This window comes from Podarcis muralis, chromosome 8, assembly GCF_964188315.1.
Source record: "Podarcis muralis chromosome 8, rPodMur119.hap1.1, whole genome shotgun sequence".
In the NCBI taxonomy this organism is placed as follows: Eukaryota; Metazoa; Chordata; class Lepidosauria; order Squamata; family Lacertidae; genus Podarcis; species Podarcis muralis.
This window is the reverse complement of record NC_135662.1, coordinates 34,085,064-34,101,482: the sequence shown is the minus strand read 5'-3', so window position 1 is coordinate 34,101,482 and position 16,419 is coordinate 34,085,064. Positions and strand designations below refer to the sequence as shown.

General features: G+C 40.5%; 1 protein-coding gene across 2 annotated transcripts in view; it reads left to right on the top strand.

Moving 5' to 3' along the window:
• The window catches only part of PREX2 (phosphatidylinositol-3,4,5-trisphosphate dependent Rac exchange factor 2), a 108,946-nt gene that overhangs the window by 43,769 nt on the left and 48,758 nt on the right, over positions 1-16,419 (top strand). Inside the window, exons 10-20 of one of the 2 annotated variants that reach the window (XM_028736756.2) lie at positions 1,922-2,066; positions 4,115-4,215; positions 6,508-6,611; positions 7,369-7,418; positions 7,662-7,737; positions 8,576-8,648; positions 9,347-9,489; positions 12,247-12,339; positions 13,552-13,700; positions 14,383-14,468; positions 15,990-16,126. In XM_028736756.2, the coding sequence (XP_028592589.2) occupies positions 1,922-2,066; positions 4,115-4,215; positions 6,508-6,611; positions 7,369-7,418; positions 7,662-7,737; positions 8,576-8,648; positions 9,347-9,489; positions 12,247-12,339; positions 13,552-13,700; positions 14,383-14,468; positions 15,990-16,126 (1,157 nt within the window). Of the gene's footprint in view, positions 1-1,921; positions 2,067-4,114; positions 4,216-6,507; positions 6,612-7,368; positions 7,419-7,661; positions 7,738-8,575; positions 8,649-9,346; positions 9,490-12,246; positions 12,340-13,551; positions 13,701-14,382; positions 14,469-15,989; positions 16,136-16,419 lie in introns of both variants that reach the window. The other variant, XM_028736755.2, reaches the window with a different exon arrangement.

The following is a 16,419-nucleotide window of genomic DNA, read 5'->3' as shown; positions in this document are numbered from 1 at the left end:
TTTGCACAATCAGCCCATAGTTTCAATTTTTTAATGCCAACCGTAGATACATTTTCTGCGCAACAGTTACAGATTCCATTTTGCTCAGTTCAAGAACACAAAATGCCTTCTCACTGCAGACGCAGCCATTTTGCCTGACTAGTCATGTGACACATGCGCTATCACTTACATCACTTCCCTCAGTAGCGGAACAAAAACTTTATGAGTACATCTACCTCTCTGTTTGCAGTTGTGGTCTGTGTTGTTGCCTGTTACTGTCTTACAGCACCTGGAAACTGTATACTTCATTATGAATCACCCTGTATTAATACCCTGCAACACAGAGCAGTAGGTTTCGATGGTGTGGTGATGTTTACCTGATCCCCTGTCACTGATGGCATACTGGGAGGGTGACAAGTGATGCAGCTGGGAAGTTGGCATGGTGCAAACACACAAGCATGAGCACTAGCTTGGCTGAACTGGTGTGTTTGCCCTGTACTGACCTCTTCACTGCTTTGCTCTTCCCCATCACCCTTGCAGTATGCCACAGTGACACAGTGTTGGGAGGTCAGCTAAGCAGTGCTGTCTCACCAACTGCTACTGGTTCAAAGTGGCTGGCCAAGGCATTCTTTATAAAATATTGTTACCTTCTAGGATCTGGTCCAGCTCTGGAACACTTCTGTGTGTATGTTAGACCTCAAGGTGAGGTGAGGGAGGTGTAATTCCATGGCTCTGTACGCTTACTTTTCCCTTTCTTTATGGCACTATCTGACTAAACAGTTCCACTAGTGCAAGGACTTTTAGATGTGCAATGGAAATTCCCTGCCCTCTCTTCTGCTTGACCCCACATGACCCCTAAATCTGTTTGGGGGCTTCTCCCAACCCTCCAGAGCAGATTCAGGGCTTGTGCAGGGAGAGGAGGGTGGAGAATTTCCATTGCACAGCTAAAAGTCCTTGCAGTAGCAGAAAGTCAAGAAATATAGTAGCTAGGCTGTAGTTTGCAAAGACGATTCTTCTGTAACATAAGCTGATACCAGGTTTTGTTTGTACTGCTTTTATTTGATTATGAACTTCTGACCCTTCCCTCATTATCTAATTTTGACGAGCTGGTACTGTAGCTATTTTCTGGTTTTTCTGGCAAACCCGCAGGTAGACTGGTACTCAGCCCTTTTGGACTTTTAGAATCACTGTGAGATGAGTTCACTGTTGAATGGTGATGACTGAAAAGACTGTAGCCATTATTGCATTTGGCAGGGATCTTGCCCAGATCATCTGTCTGAGATCTGAATACCAGTGGCTGGAAACCACAGGAGGGCAGAAGCTCAGCTCCTGCTTATGTGCTTCTCACAGGAATCTGGCTCACCACTGTGATAATAGGATGCTGGACTTGATCGGCCATTGGCTTCACCCAGCAGGCTCTTCTTACTTTGTTATGAAGTCTTTATAACTGGAAATGAAAGGCCTTATAGAATCTCTTGGGCATTGCGGTATCTCTTTTCATATATACAGTGGTACCTCAGGTTACATACGCTTCAGGTTACAGACTCTGCTAACCCAGAAATATTACCTCGGGTTAAGAACTTTGCTTCAGGATGAGAACAGAAATCGTGCTTTGGCGGCGTGGCGGCAGCAGGGGGAGGCCCCATTAGCTAAAGTGGTGCTTCAGGTTAAGAACAGTTTCAGGTTAAGAACGGACCTCCGGAACAAATTAAGTACTTAACCCGAGGTACCACTGTACAAAAATTGATTGCATATATTACTTTGTTGGAAATGGTTCAAATGCCACTCTCAATAACATTACCATTCCAGTTTTGTTATAAAAGCCAAAGAACTTATATATTTATCTTATAGCTAAGATGTATATTTGTATCTGATAAATCTACAGTTACAAAAACCTGGAAACATTTCAAATAAAAAAAATAACTTTGTTTTTGTTTTTCAGGACTAAAACTAGGTGTGGAACAAGATACTTGGATGATGATCTCTGAACAAGGAGAAAAACTTTACAAAATGATGTGCAGACAAGGAAATTTGATCAAAGACCGGAAGAGAAAATTAACCACTTTTCCAAAATGCTTTCTTGGAAGGTATGTGTTTCTATTTCTATTTTGGATTTCACTTGACTGAAACCTTGTTTTAGCTAATCTTTGCCATTCTAGTTAGTTAAAAACAAATCAAGAAGGCTATATCTATGAAACATGGATTCTTATGTTAGCTAACCAAATTGTTCTTAAATGATTATGTAAGTCAGCAGACATGATAGTTCTTTAAGACAGAATATTTATGAGACAAATTAGTACAATTTGTGTATGTAAATGTCTACCTGTTGCCTCCCAAATATTGAAGTTGAAATCACCATGTTATTTCATACAACTAAAATAATGGATTCTTCAGTTGAGATTCCTGCATTGCAGGGGGTGGACTAGATATCTCTCAGGGTCCCTTCCAACTCTACAGTTCTATGATAATTGCCCTTGCTCCTGTGCCGATGTCCTGCTTGTGCACTTCCCATAGCTATCTGGCTGGCCAATGGAGAACAGGATAAAACTTAAATTAGACTGAAATTTAGTCTAATCCAGCAGGCAGCAGGCAGAATAACAAAAACTGTCAGGAGCCCTTCTTTCAGCCTCCCAGATTTTTGCTGAAGTTGCCAGGCTGAAGTTTCTCTAGGCAGGTCTCAAGGGCTAGGAGCAAAGAGCATTTCAAGTTGAGATTACCTGTTTATTAAGCACTAATCCTGATTTGTCTGTAGGCAGATTAGATGACACTGGCTACTTAATAAGCATTCACCCCGATTCATTCGCAGGGAAGCTATACAACATAGAAATTTCTTTTAGACATAAACCAAGGTTGACGGCACCCTCTTAATAATTAACATAAGTTTAATATACTTACTTTTACATTAACTGTGTAAAAGGAAGTGGTACCCCACAATTTCCACTTAAGTTTGTGTCCCCATCCTTGTTTCAAAAAGTTCAATCTTTTGGGGAAGTGGGTTTGTTGTCCAAGAACTCCATATAAGCTTTAATTGCATGGTCTGAATTTGCAGGTATGTGGTAGAATCCCATCTGAAAACAGTGATAGTTTGGAAGCCCCCAAACGTGCAACTAGAGATTTCTTTGGAAGGCTGACCCTCTAAATTTTAGAGTCTAGAAGATGCATAAAAGACAGGCATTAACCAAATACAGTCACCAACTACATGGCTCTTGGGCTTTAGCACTTTACTTGGAGGTGGCTAAACTTCATTTGGCTGGAGGAAGAATTCAGTAAACATGAATTTGAAGCAATTACCCTGACCGAAGTGTGGATTGGATGTGGGTTCAGTTCAGAATCTACACTCTGTCTCAATTCCACAATTATGTGGCTGAATGTGCTGGAGTCTCTTAAAAATAGTTATGATTATGTGGCTGTATGCTGGCTCTCTTCTTTTTTACATTCATGACAGCAGGTCTGAAGTAGCTGGTATGTGCGTTGCTGCACTTATAGCCTTCACTTTCCCTGAAGCGACATATACTGATGACATGACTCTCAAGGAAATTGTATGGGGGCGTGAGGGCAGCCATGTTTTTTTCTCTGTATAATCTCCCCTGGAGTTGTGGCATGTTATCAATATACATTGCTCCAGGGAACTGTACGCTATTTATGTGCAGCAATGCACACACTAGATACTTCAGGTGGTGGCAGTTCTGAAACTGAAAGAGCCAGCTCTTGGTTACTTCATAAGTATCTTTTAGGAGGCTCCATACTGGACCCTGCTTAGCTTTGCAAATGTGCTAGCAGTTTTATTGCTGCACCAAGAATTTAACAATCAAAACAAAAAGAGCATAAAATGACAAACTGAAAGACAGCAAACTACACTTATCCAAGTTAATGAGATAACCTACACTAATCTGTGTGCTGGATTCTTTTCATAGTTCATAGTGCCATATTCCTATGTCCTTATCTATATCATAGTTGTTGCTGAAGGGAACAAGCGATCTAGATGTGGAGGGGTTGTATGAATTCTTGAATAGTAAATTTAAAACCCAAACCAAGTTTTGGTGCTTCCATAAGCTTGATTCATTTGAAGTCATTATTTTTCTGCCATTTAATTTTAAAATATGCTAAAATAATTCTGTGTTTTTTTCCTAACTAGTGAGTTTGTATCCTGGTTGTTGGAAATTGGGGAGATCCACAGACCCGAAGAAGGTGTTCATCTTGGTCAGGCTTTACTAGAGAACGGCATTATACACCATGGTAATTATATTCCCCTTCCCTCAAGTATTTATGTCAGTCAGTCAGTCAGTCAGTCAGCCCTCAAGTATTTGAAGGTAGCTGTCTCCATGTGTATCTCATGGAGACAGCTACCACGCATTTAGAATAACAAGGATGAGATCCAGGATTCCTCATAGATGACTTAAGTACAGCTCTCAATAATAGTTAGTGTAGATTTGAAGGCTGGTGAAATGCTATAGGAGGAGGCTTGCTGATAGCAAGAAAATCAGAGTTTGCTAACAATGGGTATGTTTCTCTATTGCCTGGTGATAGTTAGGAAATGCTGGATAGAAATCTACTACAAATATGCTACGTTGTTTATTGACACCTCACTTTAATAGAGGATATTTTCTCTAGACAGGATGAAAAAATGCATATAGGCAATCCTTGTTTGGGCGGGGGATATGTTCTAGACCCCCACAGGTGTTGGTGGGACCTGTGTTAAGCATTCCACCCCACCCTGCCCCCGTTCCGCCCTTTCAGTGACATTTTAGGGTCACTTCTAGGTTCAGTGCTATGCATGCGTGCTTGATCACATATCAGTCAGACGTGCGTAAATTGGTTGTTTATTGGAAGTGTATAATAATTTCTTATCTCAGACTATATTTAAATGTACTATATAAAAATTTTGTTTGAAGAAATAACTTTGCTTTTAAATTATACTCAGAATTCAATCCTAGATTGACCCAATAGAAATTTAATGAATATTTTATCGGCTGTTTTGATGGAGTCATTACTTTAGACAGAACACAGAAGTTTGAGCCAGACATATTACTTTTATTACCAAGTAGACCCAGCTGTGTTGTCCACAGAAATAGAAGTCTTAAAATAAAGTTGAATGAACCATCTGCTCTTCAACTGAGAAAGGACGTGTGTTTGTGAAGGAGTCAGGTTCACATTACAAACACACAACTTTAATTATACATTTTAAGGAAAAAATAATTAGTATTATTATACATGCACACTGCATTAAGTATTGTTTTCTAAAAACTAAATAAACTCAGACCTATTACAGAAATTGCAGGCATTATTTTTTGCTTGTTTTCCTTAATACGTCATAATCACATCTAATGAATGCAAGTATGCACTCACAGACTCCTCAACCCTCCAAATTTCCTCTTGGAAAGCTTGCTTCAAGCCATTAATTAGTAAGCAAGCACAGCTGCCTTTTAAGAAAAAGCATTTTCCTCAGCTGATATGGAAAGCAAGTTGATAAATACCAGCCTATAACTACAATGAGGAGCTTCATACCACTTAATTTCTTTCAATATTAGAGGCGAATCCATCAATATAGACCACAGAGCAAGGCTGAGCAACATGCAGCTTGTTGCTTCCTCTTTTGCTGTCTACTCACTTAAGCATCTTCAGATGCTGCCTGTAATTATTTTTCCTGCAGCTACTGCCCTCGCCTTTCATTCAGTCCTTCTTAACACACTGTTGCTTAGTTTGAGAAGCCTCTGCAAATCAGCTCAGTTGTTTACCAGCATTGTGCATGCACACGAAAGCTCATACCAATAACAAACTTAGTTGGTCTCTAAGGTGCTACTGGAAGGAATTTTTTTGCCATTTTCAATAGCACCCACCCACACACACACATGTACATACATAGAGCAGCTAGTAGCTGCTGTGAGCCAGGATGGATAGTGGACTAAAACATGCCTCTGATTAATTAAGGCATGTCATGCATCAAAGGTAGTGCAGGAATTTCCTGTTGACGAGTAATGAATTTACATTCTGCCCTTCCTTCTGAAGGGGCCTAGGGTGGTACAAGAAAATTCTTAACTTTAAGTACAGTCGTACTTCGGAAGTCGAACGGAATCTGTTCTGGAAGTCTGTTTGACTTTGGAAACCAAGGTGCAGCTTCCAATTTGCTGCAGGAAGCTCCTGCAGCCAATCGGAAGCCGCATAAACTGCATTGGATGTTTGGGTCCCAAAGAATGCTTGCAAACCGGAACACTCATTTCCAGGTTTACAGCGTTTGGGAGCCAAAATGTTCGACTCGCAAGGTGTTCAACTTCAGAGGTCCCACTGTATATACTAATGGATTCTCAATAAAAGGGATCTGGGAACATGGCAGAAAGCTAACCAAAATGCAACCATATAAGGTTTCACCAGCAGATCTTAGGGTGGGTTACAACAATTTAAAACACAGTGTTAAAAATAGTTTAAGCAAATTAGAGTCACAGAAATAGAGAAGGTTCTGAAAACACACATCTCGGGTGTTAAAGCACTAGACTTTTTTTCATCTGTCTTTTATGTTTGCCTTTGCTTTAGTTACTGACAAGCATCAGTTCAAGCCTGAACACATGCTCTACAGATTCCGTTATGATGATGGCACATACTATCCAAGAAGTGAAATGCAGGACGTAATTTCCAAGGTATAAACCTTATAATGTCATAGTATAGTATAAATTTACCAGATACTCTTATAAAAAAAGATTTTTCTATATTAAAACAATTCATCCATCACTGCACACACACGAGCTTGAATGTATGAAATTATAACACAATAAGTATTCTCGGAAGGAGAATGATAAACCTGTTCTCCAGTTCACTGGACCCGGTGAGATCTTTTTCCTATACTTCATAGGTTGCTCAGAATGGGATAAGAATGCATATTGGAGTGGGGTAATCACCTACATTTGAAAGGCAATATTGCTGTTGTATACCAAAATGACAATTATGAGAAATGTCTGTATTTAAATACTCATTGACTAATCAATGGAGGTGGCTGAGTAGGAACTTAGCTAAACTTTGGAGCATTTGTGCCTGTGATAGTTGCTTTACCAGTCTGCCATTTTAATGCTACAATTTATAGCAATATTCAAAATGTGGATTAGCCTCAGGCTTGGTCATGCTCAGAGTTGAGTCTATTCAGCAGGCCGATTGAAATTTTAAATTTGTCTACCTTTCTAGCATTCTAAAAGCAATCTAGCTTTTTAAATATAAAATTTCTGTGGTCCACCAATGTGTTTTGAATTTACAAGAATGCCTACTAAGGTTCTCTAAACATGACTAAGGTTGGAGCCAACCCAGTATTAGTTTGAATTAACTGGTGTTAAACAAGTCCTTATTGGTTGTTGTTTTTTATTTGAACACCAGTTTAGCATTAAACCTGTTTATATCTCTTAACAGGGTGTAAGATTATATTGTCGTCTGCACAGCCTGTTTACTCCTGTGGTAAGGTAGGTCTTGTTTTCAGAGGTTTTGATTCAGAACGCTAGATAGTAGTTGCTCCTCACATAGGGAGGGCGAAAGATTGTTTAATGTGTTGGTAATGGAGAGTAAGGTGGGGTTGTTGCAACAGGGAACAACTGTGGCAATGGCAATCTGTTGGCTAAATCATGGGACATGTTGTGTGTGATATTCAATAAATGTCAAATATGTCAATTTGGGATTGAATTATTTTGTATGTTTTATTTCCTTAGAGATAAAGATTACCATCTAAGAACCTACAAATCTATAGTCATGGCTAATAAATTGATAGACTGGCTAATTGCACAGGTAGGAAAATGCTCTGAAGCACATAGCCTTGATTAGCAAATTTAATGTCTACTAACTGCTATTATCAATACACATTTTCCCATGATGTAGAAATTAACTTGTAGCTCTATATACACCTCAAGGCCAACATCAGCACCTGGCATCATTGGAAAACTACTAGTGAGTGCCACAGTAAAATGCTGATGCCCAGCCTGTTCCCCTTTTATTGGATTGTTTCCAGTGCTGCATGGGCAGAGTTCTGTGTTGGACCACTAGGAGACAAGATTTTTGACCTTCCTCCCTCCGTGGGCCCCTTATAAGGAGGCGTGGCCCCCTATGGATTTACTTCTTCTCTCTCCTTTGCCTTTTGGTGGGAACTTGGATGTGTTGGGGTTTTAGTCTTTTTGAAATGTCATGATTTTGTTGCCTTCAATTTTTGTAAGTTGGTTTTTTTTTGTACCCAACCCTATTTGTGCTCTGAGTAGAATGGACTTCCAGTTCTGCCAGGAGACTTCACTGTCCTCTTCCCCCAACATTGCAGCTGTCCACATGCAGATTTTGGAGCCATGTAGGCAGCTGCAGGGGCCATGGTGAAATCACCACAGAAACAGAAGGCTATTCCACTTGTGCAGCATTGGATACCATCCCAAATAAGTATGTTAATAAAGGTTATTGTTCCTCAACGGAGGTGTCAACTTTTTATCAGTAACACTCTAGGACCGATACAAGGCTTCTAAAACAATGGATTTATATGCAACCCAGTTTTTGTACATGTTGCAAAAGTGATACATGGTTGTTTTCCTGATTTAGAATTGTTGCTTGTGATATTTACATTGAGGCACGTATTATTTATTAATAGGGAGATTGTAGGACAAGAGAAGAAGCAATGATCTTTGGAATAGCACTTTGTGACAATGGATTTATGCACCACGGTATGCAATTTTCATTCAAGTACTCCTTAATTTGTAAGTCTGGAACTCTTGAACCAGATACTCCAGCTCCCATCAGCACAAGTGAGCATGGCCAATGGATGATGAGAAGGCCACACATTCCCCCTCCTTGTGTTTTACTACTGAAAACCCTCACCTAGGAGATACTTTTGTGTCTCAGTATTGCATGGCCAAAGAAGAAGAATGCCCAAGCTTGGTGGCCATCAATAATGTAAGGCTTGTGAAGCAAAATATTTTTTCCTGTACCTGGAACAATGTGGCTCACATGTTTGAGCCACCAATGTATGTTTTAATAAAGGTAATATTTATCCTATGTAAACTTTTGCATGGTATACCTTGTGTTTTCTTATGGGTGGGTATGTCCCAAAGCATGCCACAGATAGCTAATGTGGTCAACAGTACTAAATGCCCCAAACACAGAATTCTTCCATTGTTGATTTATGAGCAAAGATACATTTTCCATCATTGAAGTATTTCTGGAGTTTTAGAACATGCAGGACAGGTCTCTGCTGTGAGGAGCCTAAAATCTAGAATTTGTCATAGGGGAAATGAGAGGAAGGGGGCACAGGGAAGCAATATGTGGCTGTTTCACTTGTACATGCTTAAGCAAAATCAGAATATCAATAGCAAAATGAGTTTGTGGCGTCACAGAAAAATAATATTATTTTTATATCAAACAGTGCTGGAAAAAAGTGAGTTCAAAGATGAACCACTTCTCTTTCGTTTTTTTGCTGATGAAGAAATGGAAGGCTCAAACATGAAGCACAGGCTCATGAAACATGATCTAAAAGTAGTGGAAAATGTAATAGCCAAATCACTGCTGGTAAGTTTGTTTGTTTTTAATGAAGTATGTGTGCATGCATTAATGCATGTGTGTGTGTGTGTACGTATACACATATTATTTAATATACACTTGATTAAGGTTAAGGGACGCAGGTGGCGCTGTGGGTTAAAGCCTCAGCACCTAGGACTTGCCGATCGAAAGGTCGGCAGTTCGAATCCCTGCGGCGGGGTGCGCTCCTGTCGTTCAGTCCCAGCGCCTGCCAACCTAGCAGTTCGAAAGCACCTTCGGGTGCAAGTAGATAAATAGGGACCGCTTACTAGCGGGAAGGTAAACGGTGTTCCGTGTGCTGCGCTGGCTTGCCAGAGCAGCGATGTCATGCTGGCCACGTGACCCGGAAGTGTCTGCGGACAGCACTGGCTCCCGGCCTCTAGAGTGAGATGAGCGCACAACCCTAGAGTCTGGCAAGACTGGCCCGTAGGGGCAGGGGTACCTTTACCTTTACCTTTACACTTGATAGGGATGCCCAATTGTCAGCCAATATGTTTTCTTTGGTGCACAAAATAACAAGCTTTTTTTTCTTTACCCAAGACTTCCACCTAAGTCAATATGGTATCACTTCTACTGTGTTTTATTGTTGCATTTATTTGAATTTTATTCCTAGGGTTGTTTTCCTGCTACCTCTTCTGAATGTCATCTGATGATTGTTACTGTATATTGACTTTTTGGCTACTATTTTTATAAGCTGATTAGGTGACCTGGGTGATATATTTTTTTCAGCAACTGGGGAGTCATATAAATCTTTTTGAGTGACTTGTGTCATATCTTAGTGCAAGGGCTAGTGGCCTGGAGGCAAGCAGCAGGTATCACAGGTGACTGAGCAAGTGGTCAAGCAGAGAAATAATCAGGTAGACAGAGAGGTGGATGTGTGAGTGTTCCAGCAGACAGATAAGCAGACAAATAACTGACAGGTCATCAAGGAAGCAGATAAGCTGATGATTAAGTCTGTTCCTGAGCACTGAGTTTCTCTGCATGAGAAGCCAGGTTACATTTAGCAGCCTTTAGGGCCTGATTGAGATTCCTTTATCATCATCATCATCATCATCATCATCATCACATTGATGCTTTTTCCTTTCTGTATTGGGTTGGCTAATTAAAAACAACAACAACAACAACAACCCCACAGATGAATGAAATACTGAAAAAACCATTAAACAAAACAACAGCAACATTGGTTCCCTGTGTCTCTGCTAGACTGGGCATTTGCAGTAATGGCATTGCAGAGATCATGTCAGAAGTTCCCTCCTCTTGGAAGCTGTGACATAGTGGCACAGATTTAAGGCACACAGAATGCCTAGAATTAGTCTCTGGCACCTTAGACTGTATGAAGAACATCCATCTTGAATAGCTGCCGGTCAGCTTAAGTCCTGTTTCAGCCCTTGTCTTACCCCAGTCCTTTCTGCCACCTTTCACTTTCCAGCAGATGATACACCTAAGAGAGGAAGCTTTTTGTGAGAAAGCAACATAGATTGAGGTATCCCATTGTGTGTTGACATAGAGCAATGGTGACATCAGTCAGGAAGTTGGCTACACTTGTCAGGACTGAGGCTCATAGGTACAGGTTGTTAGGTGGCCACATTTTAAATAAACCGCAAAGTGTTAACAGTTTGCTCTTGGCAACATTTATTTAATCTTATTTACATTTGGTTGGTTGGTTTTCAAGTTGCCCTTCATCACTTGTATCAGAATGGGTTACAGCCCAAAGCATCAATACAGTAAAATAATAACCAGTTATACTCTAGAATATGCCCTCTAGCCAAGTCTAACTTAGATGCTGTAGATGGACAAGCTTGGCTGTTTGAACAAAAATGGGAACATTAAACATCCATCACTAATAATATTGTGATTCTGCTGTCAAGTGTAAAAACCCTCCCAAAATTAAAAAATAAAATAAAAATAAAATAATAATAACAATTTCAATAACAATTTAAAGCCAGTATTAGATGCAACCACAATTTAAAATGCAGCAAGCTGGGACTAAGTTGTGACACTGCACCCAATGTTAGAGCAACAAGAAGGGCCTTCCCTGCAGATCTCAGTACATTGGCAGGCATAAGGAGAGGCGCTCCTTCAAGTCTTTGGATCTTAAGTTGTTAAGGGCATAATAAGTTACTTATTTCTCAAAGTTCTCAAATTGGGCTCAGACAGGTAACCCATGGAAATCCTGCAGCATCAGTCACTGGTGGAGGAAGAGGGGGGTGGGGGGAGCAGAATGTGGATTAACATGGCAGGGATTAATGTGACCATTCCTTGGTCTAGGAAAGATCATAGTTGGTAAACCAGTGTGGCTGGAATAGACACTAAATGACAGTGACACCACTTTGGCTTCCAGTAACAATGCTTGAACAAGGAAGAAGAAGAAGAGAAGAGTTTGGATTTGATATCCCGCCTTTCACTCCCCTTCAGGAGTCTCAAAGCGGCTAACAATCTCCTTTCCCTTCCTCCCCCACAAGAAACACTCTGTGAGGTGAGTGGGGCTGAGAGACTTCAAAGAAGTGTGACTGGCCCAAGGTCACCCAGCAGCTGCATGTGGAGGAGCGGAGACGCGAACCCGGTTACCCAGATTACGTGACTACCGCTCTTAACCACTACACCACACTGGCTCCCCTATGTGTTTGCTCCTTCAACAGACAAGACCTCCATTTTGTCAAGATTTAGTCTCACCTGATTGCACCTCATGTTCTAATTTAAATGTATTTTAAATATTTTCCCCAATATGTGTCAATTTCTCTTTTACAGATTAAATCAACTGAAGGAAGCTATGGTTTCGGCTTGGAAGACAAAAACAAAGTGCCAATTATTAAAATAGTGGAGAAGGGATCAAATGCTGAGGTAATACATGATTATTTTACTTCACAGATATTCCTGTCTGCAAATATATTTTTAAAACTTAGAAAACTCCTAGTGCGGTTCCCCACTTGTGAATTATTTGTATGAAGTTTATAGGTAGCCAGAGCTCAAATTTCCCAGAATGTGGGTTTTGCTAAACTGGAATTGTTGGAAGGAAGGAATGGGATCATGAGTTGTTGACTATGCTGCTGGAGATGAGCTGGTACAGGGAGCAAGCCTTTGTAGGAGGAATTTCTCATGGGGATATGTTAAAGTGGTCTGTGCAGGGGGTTGGGGATGAGAAAAAGTGGGGCTGGTATAGAACTGCTGCAAAGAGGTGGTCAGGTTTTTTGGTTGGGGAGTCACAGGAAATATTCTTACAGAGAGATATTCTTATAAAGTCTGAGCAACTCTGTTTTAGCGCAAGAAACATACCTGTGCAGGACGAGCCTAACTATATATGTCTACTCAAAAGTAAGCTCAATTGACTTTAGTTGGTCTTACTTTCAGATAAGTGGGTACAGGACTACAAAGTTGGCTCTACAAAGTTCTTTGTCATTTCATAAGTCAGGGAACAATTTCGGAAGAGAAACAGGTTATCGGTGATAAGGTTGTCAATACAAGGTTGTTATTCTGCCTTCATTCAAACGCTTAACTTTTGAATAAACTGAGAAATATTCCCTGAGTAGTTCCATTTATTACAGAGCCTTGCAGCTGTATGCACTTTCTTTGCAAGATGAAACTGACTGGATGTGAATGGCTTCTGTAATATAGCAGTTCAGGTTTTCAGTCAAAAGAATTAATATTTTGAAGGTACTGTTGGGCTTCTGTATGTTTCTGAGCTGTATCAGCAAACCTAAATATTCAGTAAGTACTGTGCTTTCAAATGCATATCTCCATAAAGCAAAGTGGTTTTCGATAAATGGAAAAAAGGTGAGCCAAGATAGATAATATGGAAAAATTTAAACTTTTTGGTCACTACTGTCAAGGCTGCATAAATATTATAATTAACAAAGTGATGCTTCCAATAATTCGAAATTTACAAAACAGAGATTTTTCTTTGACCTCCAAAAATAATATGGATTGCGTAGATTTCATAGCTGCGGGCATACTCTCACATGGCTGGCATTTCAGCATCTTCCTTTGTGTAAAGGAAATTAGTACATCACTAGTTCTGTTAAAACAATTGTGTATGTCTTATCTTTTCTTATCTAGATGGCAGGTCTGGAAGTTGGGAAAAAGATCTTTGCCATTAATGGTGACCTAGTTTTTCTGAGACCCTTCAGTGAAGTGGATAACTTTCTGAAAGCATGTTTAAGCAGCAGAAAGCCCCTCAGGGTGCTTGTGAGCACAAAACCCAGGGAGTAAGTTGTTACTTTGGTTTGGTCAATTGTGAAGAGGGTGTGTTGCAAAGGCATGCAGATACAAAAGGAAAGAGGAAACACTCTTTTGCCAAATTTTAATGATCAGAATAGGGGGTAAATGTTAATGGGTGAAAGGACTTACAAGAATTTAAGTAATTTAAATTATTTGTATATAGAGTAAGGAATATCTAGTGTTGCTGATAATGATAATGATGAGACTATGAATCGATAATAAATGATAATGTATCAATATATCAGAAAATGTGATTTAAGTTTCTCTTTCTGTTATTTTTTAACATTTTGTCAACACCAAATAAATATTCAATAGGTTAAACACGTGAAGAGGGCGTTTTCTGGAATAAGCAGTGTTCCTTGATTATTAGGGAAGTTTTTAATGTTTGAAGTTTTATTCTGTTTTTAGTCCTCTGTTGGGAGCCGCCCAGAGTGGCTGGGGTATAAATACTATTATTATTCTTACTATTCTTATCTTCATCAGTGCTTATTCCCCCTTCTCAAACCTAAGCTTCATGTGTAATCCATTGTCTGAGAATTTAGTAGAATTTTAAATAACAATAATAATAGTTTTATTATTAGTAAATTGCTATATTCTGTGTAAAAATTGATAAATGTAATAAGCACACTGGTTTTGGATCTTCCACCATGACGTTTCTCTTGCACTCAGGACAGTGAAGATCCCCGACTCTGTGGATGGCCTTGGATTCCAAATACGAGGTTTTGGTCCTTCTGTTGTCCATGCTGTTGGAAGAGGTAGGCAGAGGGATTTAAGTGGATTGTAGTTGTGAATATCTTTTCTAAATAAAACCATCCCCACGAATATAGAAAGCTGTAGATGGAATTACTTTAGATATATATGGCTGAGTCATATGATCAATACTTGATGAGTATTTGCTTTGATAGTTGTTCTATGAATAGTAGTGATGAAAGAAGGTTATAGTGGTTTTCGCACACCATATTAAACCATAGCTACTGTTTAACTATGGTTTTAACATGCATGAGCAGCACACTGGTGCATGCTGCTCAGAGGTCCCTGCTATGCTCCTCTCTCCTCTTGGCAACACTACATTATGAGCACGTCATCTGAACCCAGGCTCACTGTTTGTTTCCCAGCAACGATCTATGTACAATAAGCCAACATTAATGAGCTTTTTTTAGATCATAGGTAAGACAAACATGGTATTTCTCCATATTCTGCTGAGCTGCGATGATTTGTTGCATTGAGATGCACTCTTAAGAAGCCTTTGAGCCCTGTGACTTTCACTGTCTCTGACTCCTTCGAGAGGTCAGGACAGATAAACACACCTTCATACCTGAATTTAGGTTTTCCAATAAACAAGTTCCAGACTGACATGTTTAGGATTAGGATAGATATAAATAAATGGGCAAAAGGGGCAGCAACAACAAAATACCAGTATACATCTACCGTATTTTTCGCCCTATAGAACGCACTTTTCCCCCTCCAAAAATGAAGGGGAAATCTGTGTGCGTCCTATGGGGCGAATACAGGCTTTCGCTGAAAGTTCCCGCAGGGCTCCCCAGGCTGCGGATAGCAGCCTGCCGCCCCGTGCGCAGGGCGCCCTGAAGCAGAGCGCCCCTTGCACCAGGCAGACATCTGCAGGGCTCCCCAGGCTGCGGATAGCAGCCTGCCGCCCGGCGCGCGAGGCGCCCTGAAGCAGAGCGCCCCTCGCGCCAGGCAGACATCCGCAGGGCTTCCCACGCTGCGGATAGCAGCCTGCTGCCCCGCGCACAGGGCGCCCTGAAGCAGAGCGCCCCTCGCGCCGGGCAGACATCGGCCAGCCCCACAAGCTCGGGGGACAGCGGGGAGGCGGAGCGCTGCCATACCGCTGTTCCCCGACCTGGTTTTGGGGGGGAAATAAAGGAAAAAATTTTCCCCTTTATTTTCCCCCCCAAAAAAACTAGGTGCATCCTATGGGACGGAGCGTCCTATGGGACGAAAAATACGCTAAGTACATGTGGTGCTGTTGTGTGTAGATTCATCATTGTTCGTCAGCTTTATTGACCTGCTTTATTGGCTACTAATTCCAGAGGTGTCCAGTTCCCACCAAGTTGATAACCTTATCAAAATAGATCACACCAACAATTTATAGGGTGTGGGATTCTCATGTAAAGCACCTTGCACATATTCTGTTGAATCACAGTGTTGGTTTAATTTAACATTTTCTTGAATAAACAAGCAACTATAAAACCAAACATTTTTCCCCCCCTAAGAAGGAAATTTCTAACTTGGCAATTTTTTAAACTGTTTTCAAGGAACCGTAGCAGCAGCTGCTGGCCTCCACCCTGGACAGTGCATAATTAAAGTGAATGGGATTAATGTCAGCAAAGAAACTCATGCAAGTGTTATTGCCCATGTCACAGCCTGCAGGAAATACAGACGTCCGATGCATGTAAAGATGGTGCTTATTTATTTATTCTTAATGCTACTTAAACAAAAAATACAGTTCGCTTCCATTCCTTGGCAAATGAACGTTAAAAATATATAATAGTTGTTCTAAAGCTGTTGTCTAATCTAATTCGAACCACACATTAGAACTGAGTTCTGCTGAAGTCAAAGAGGACCAACTTTTAAATAAAAGTTTTGGAACAGAATGTAGGGAGATTATTATGAATGCTTTACTCTTTTCCAGCATTCAGGGAAGATTATCTATAGCCGAAACCAGCACATGCAGGGTGAAAAGCT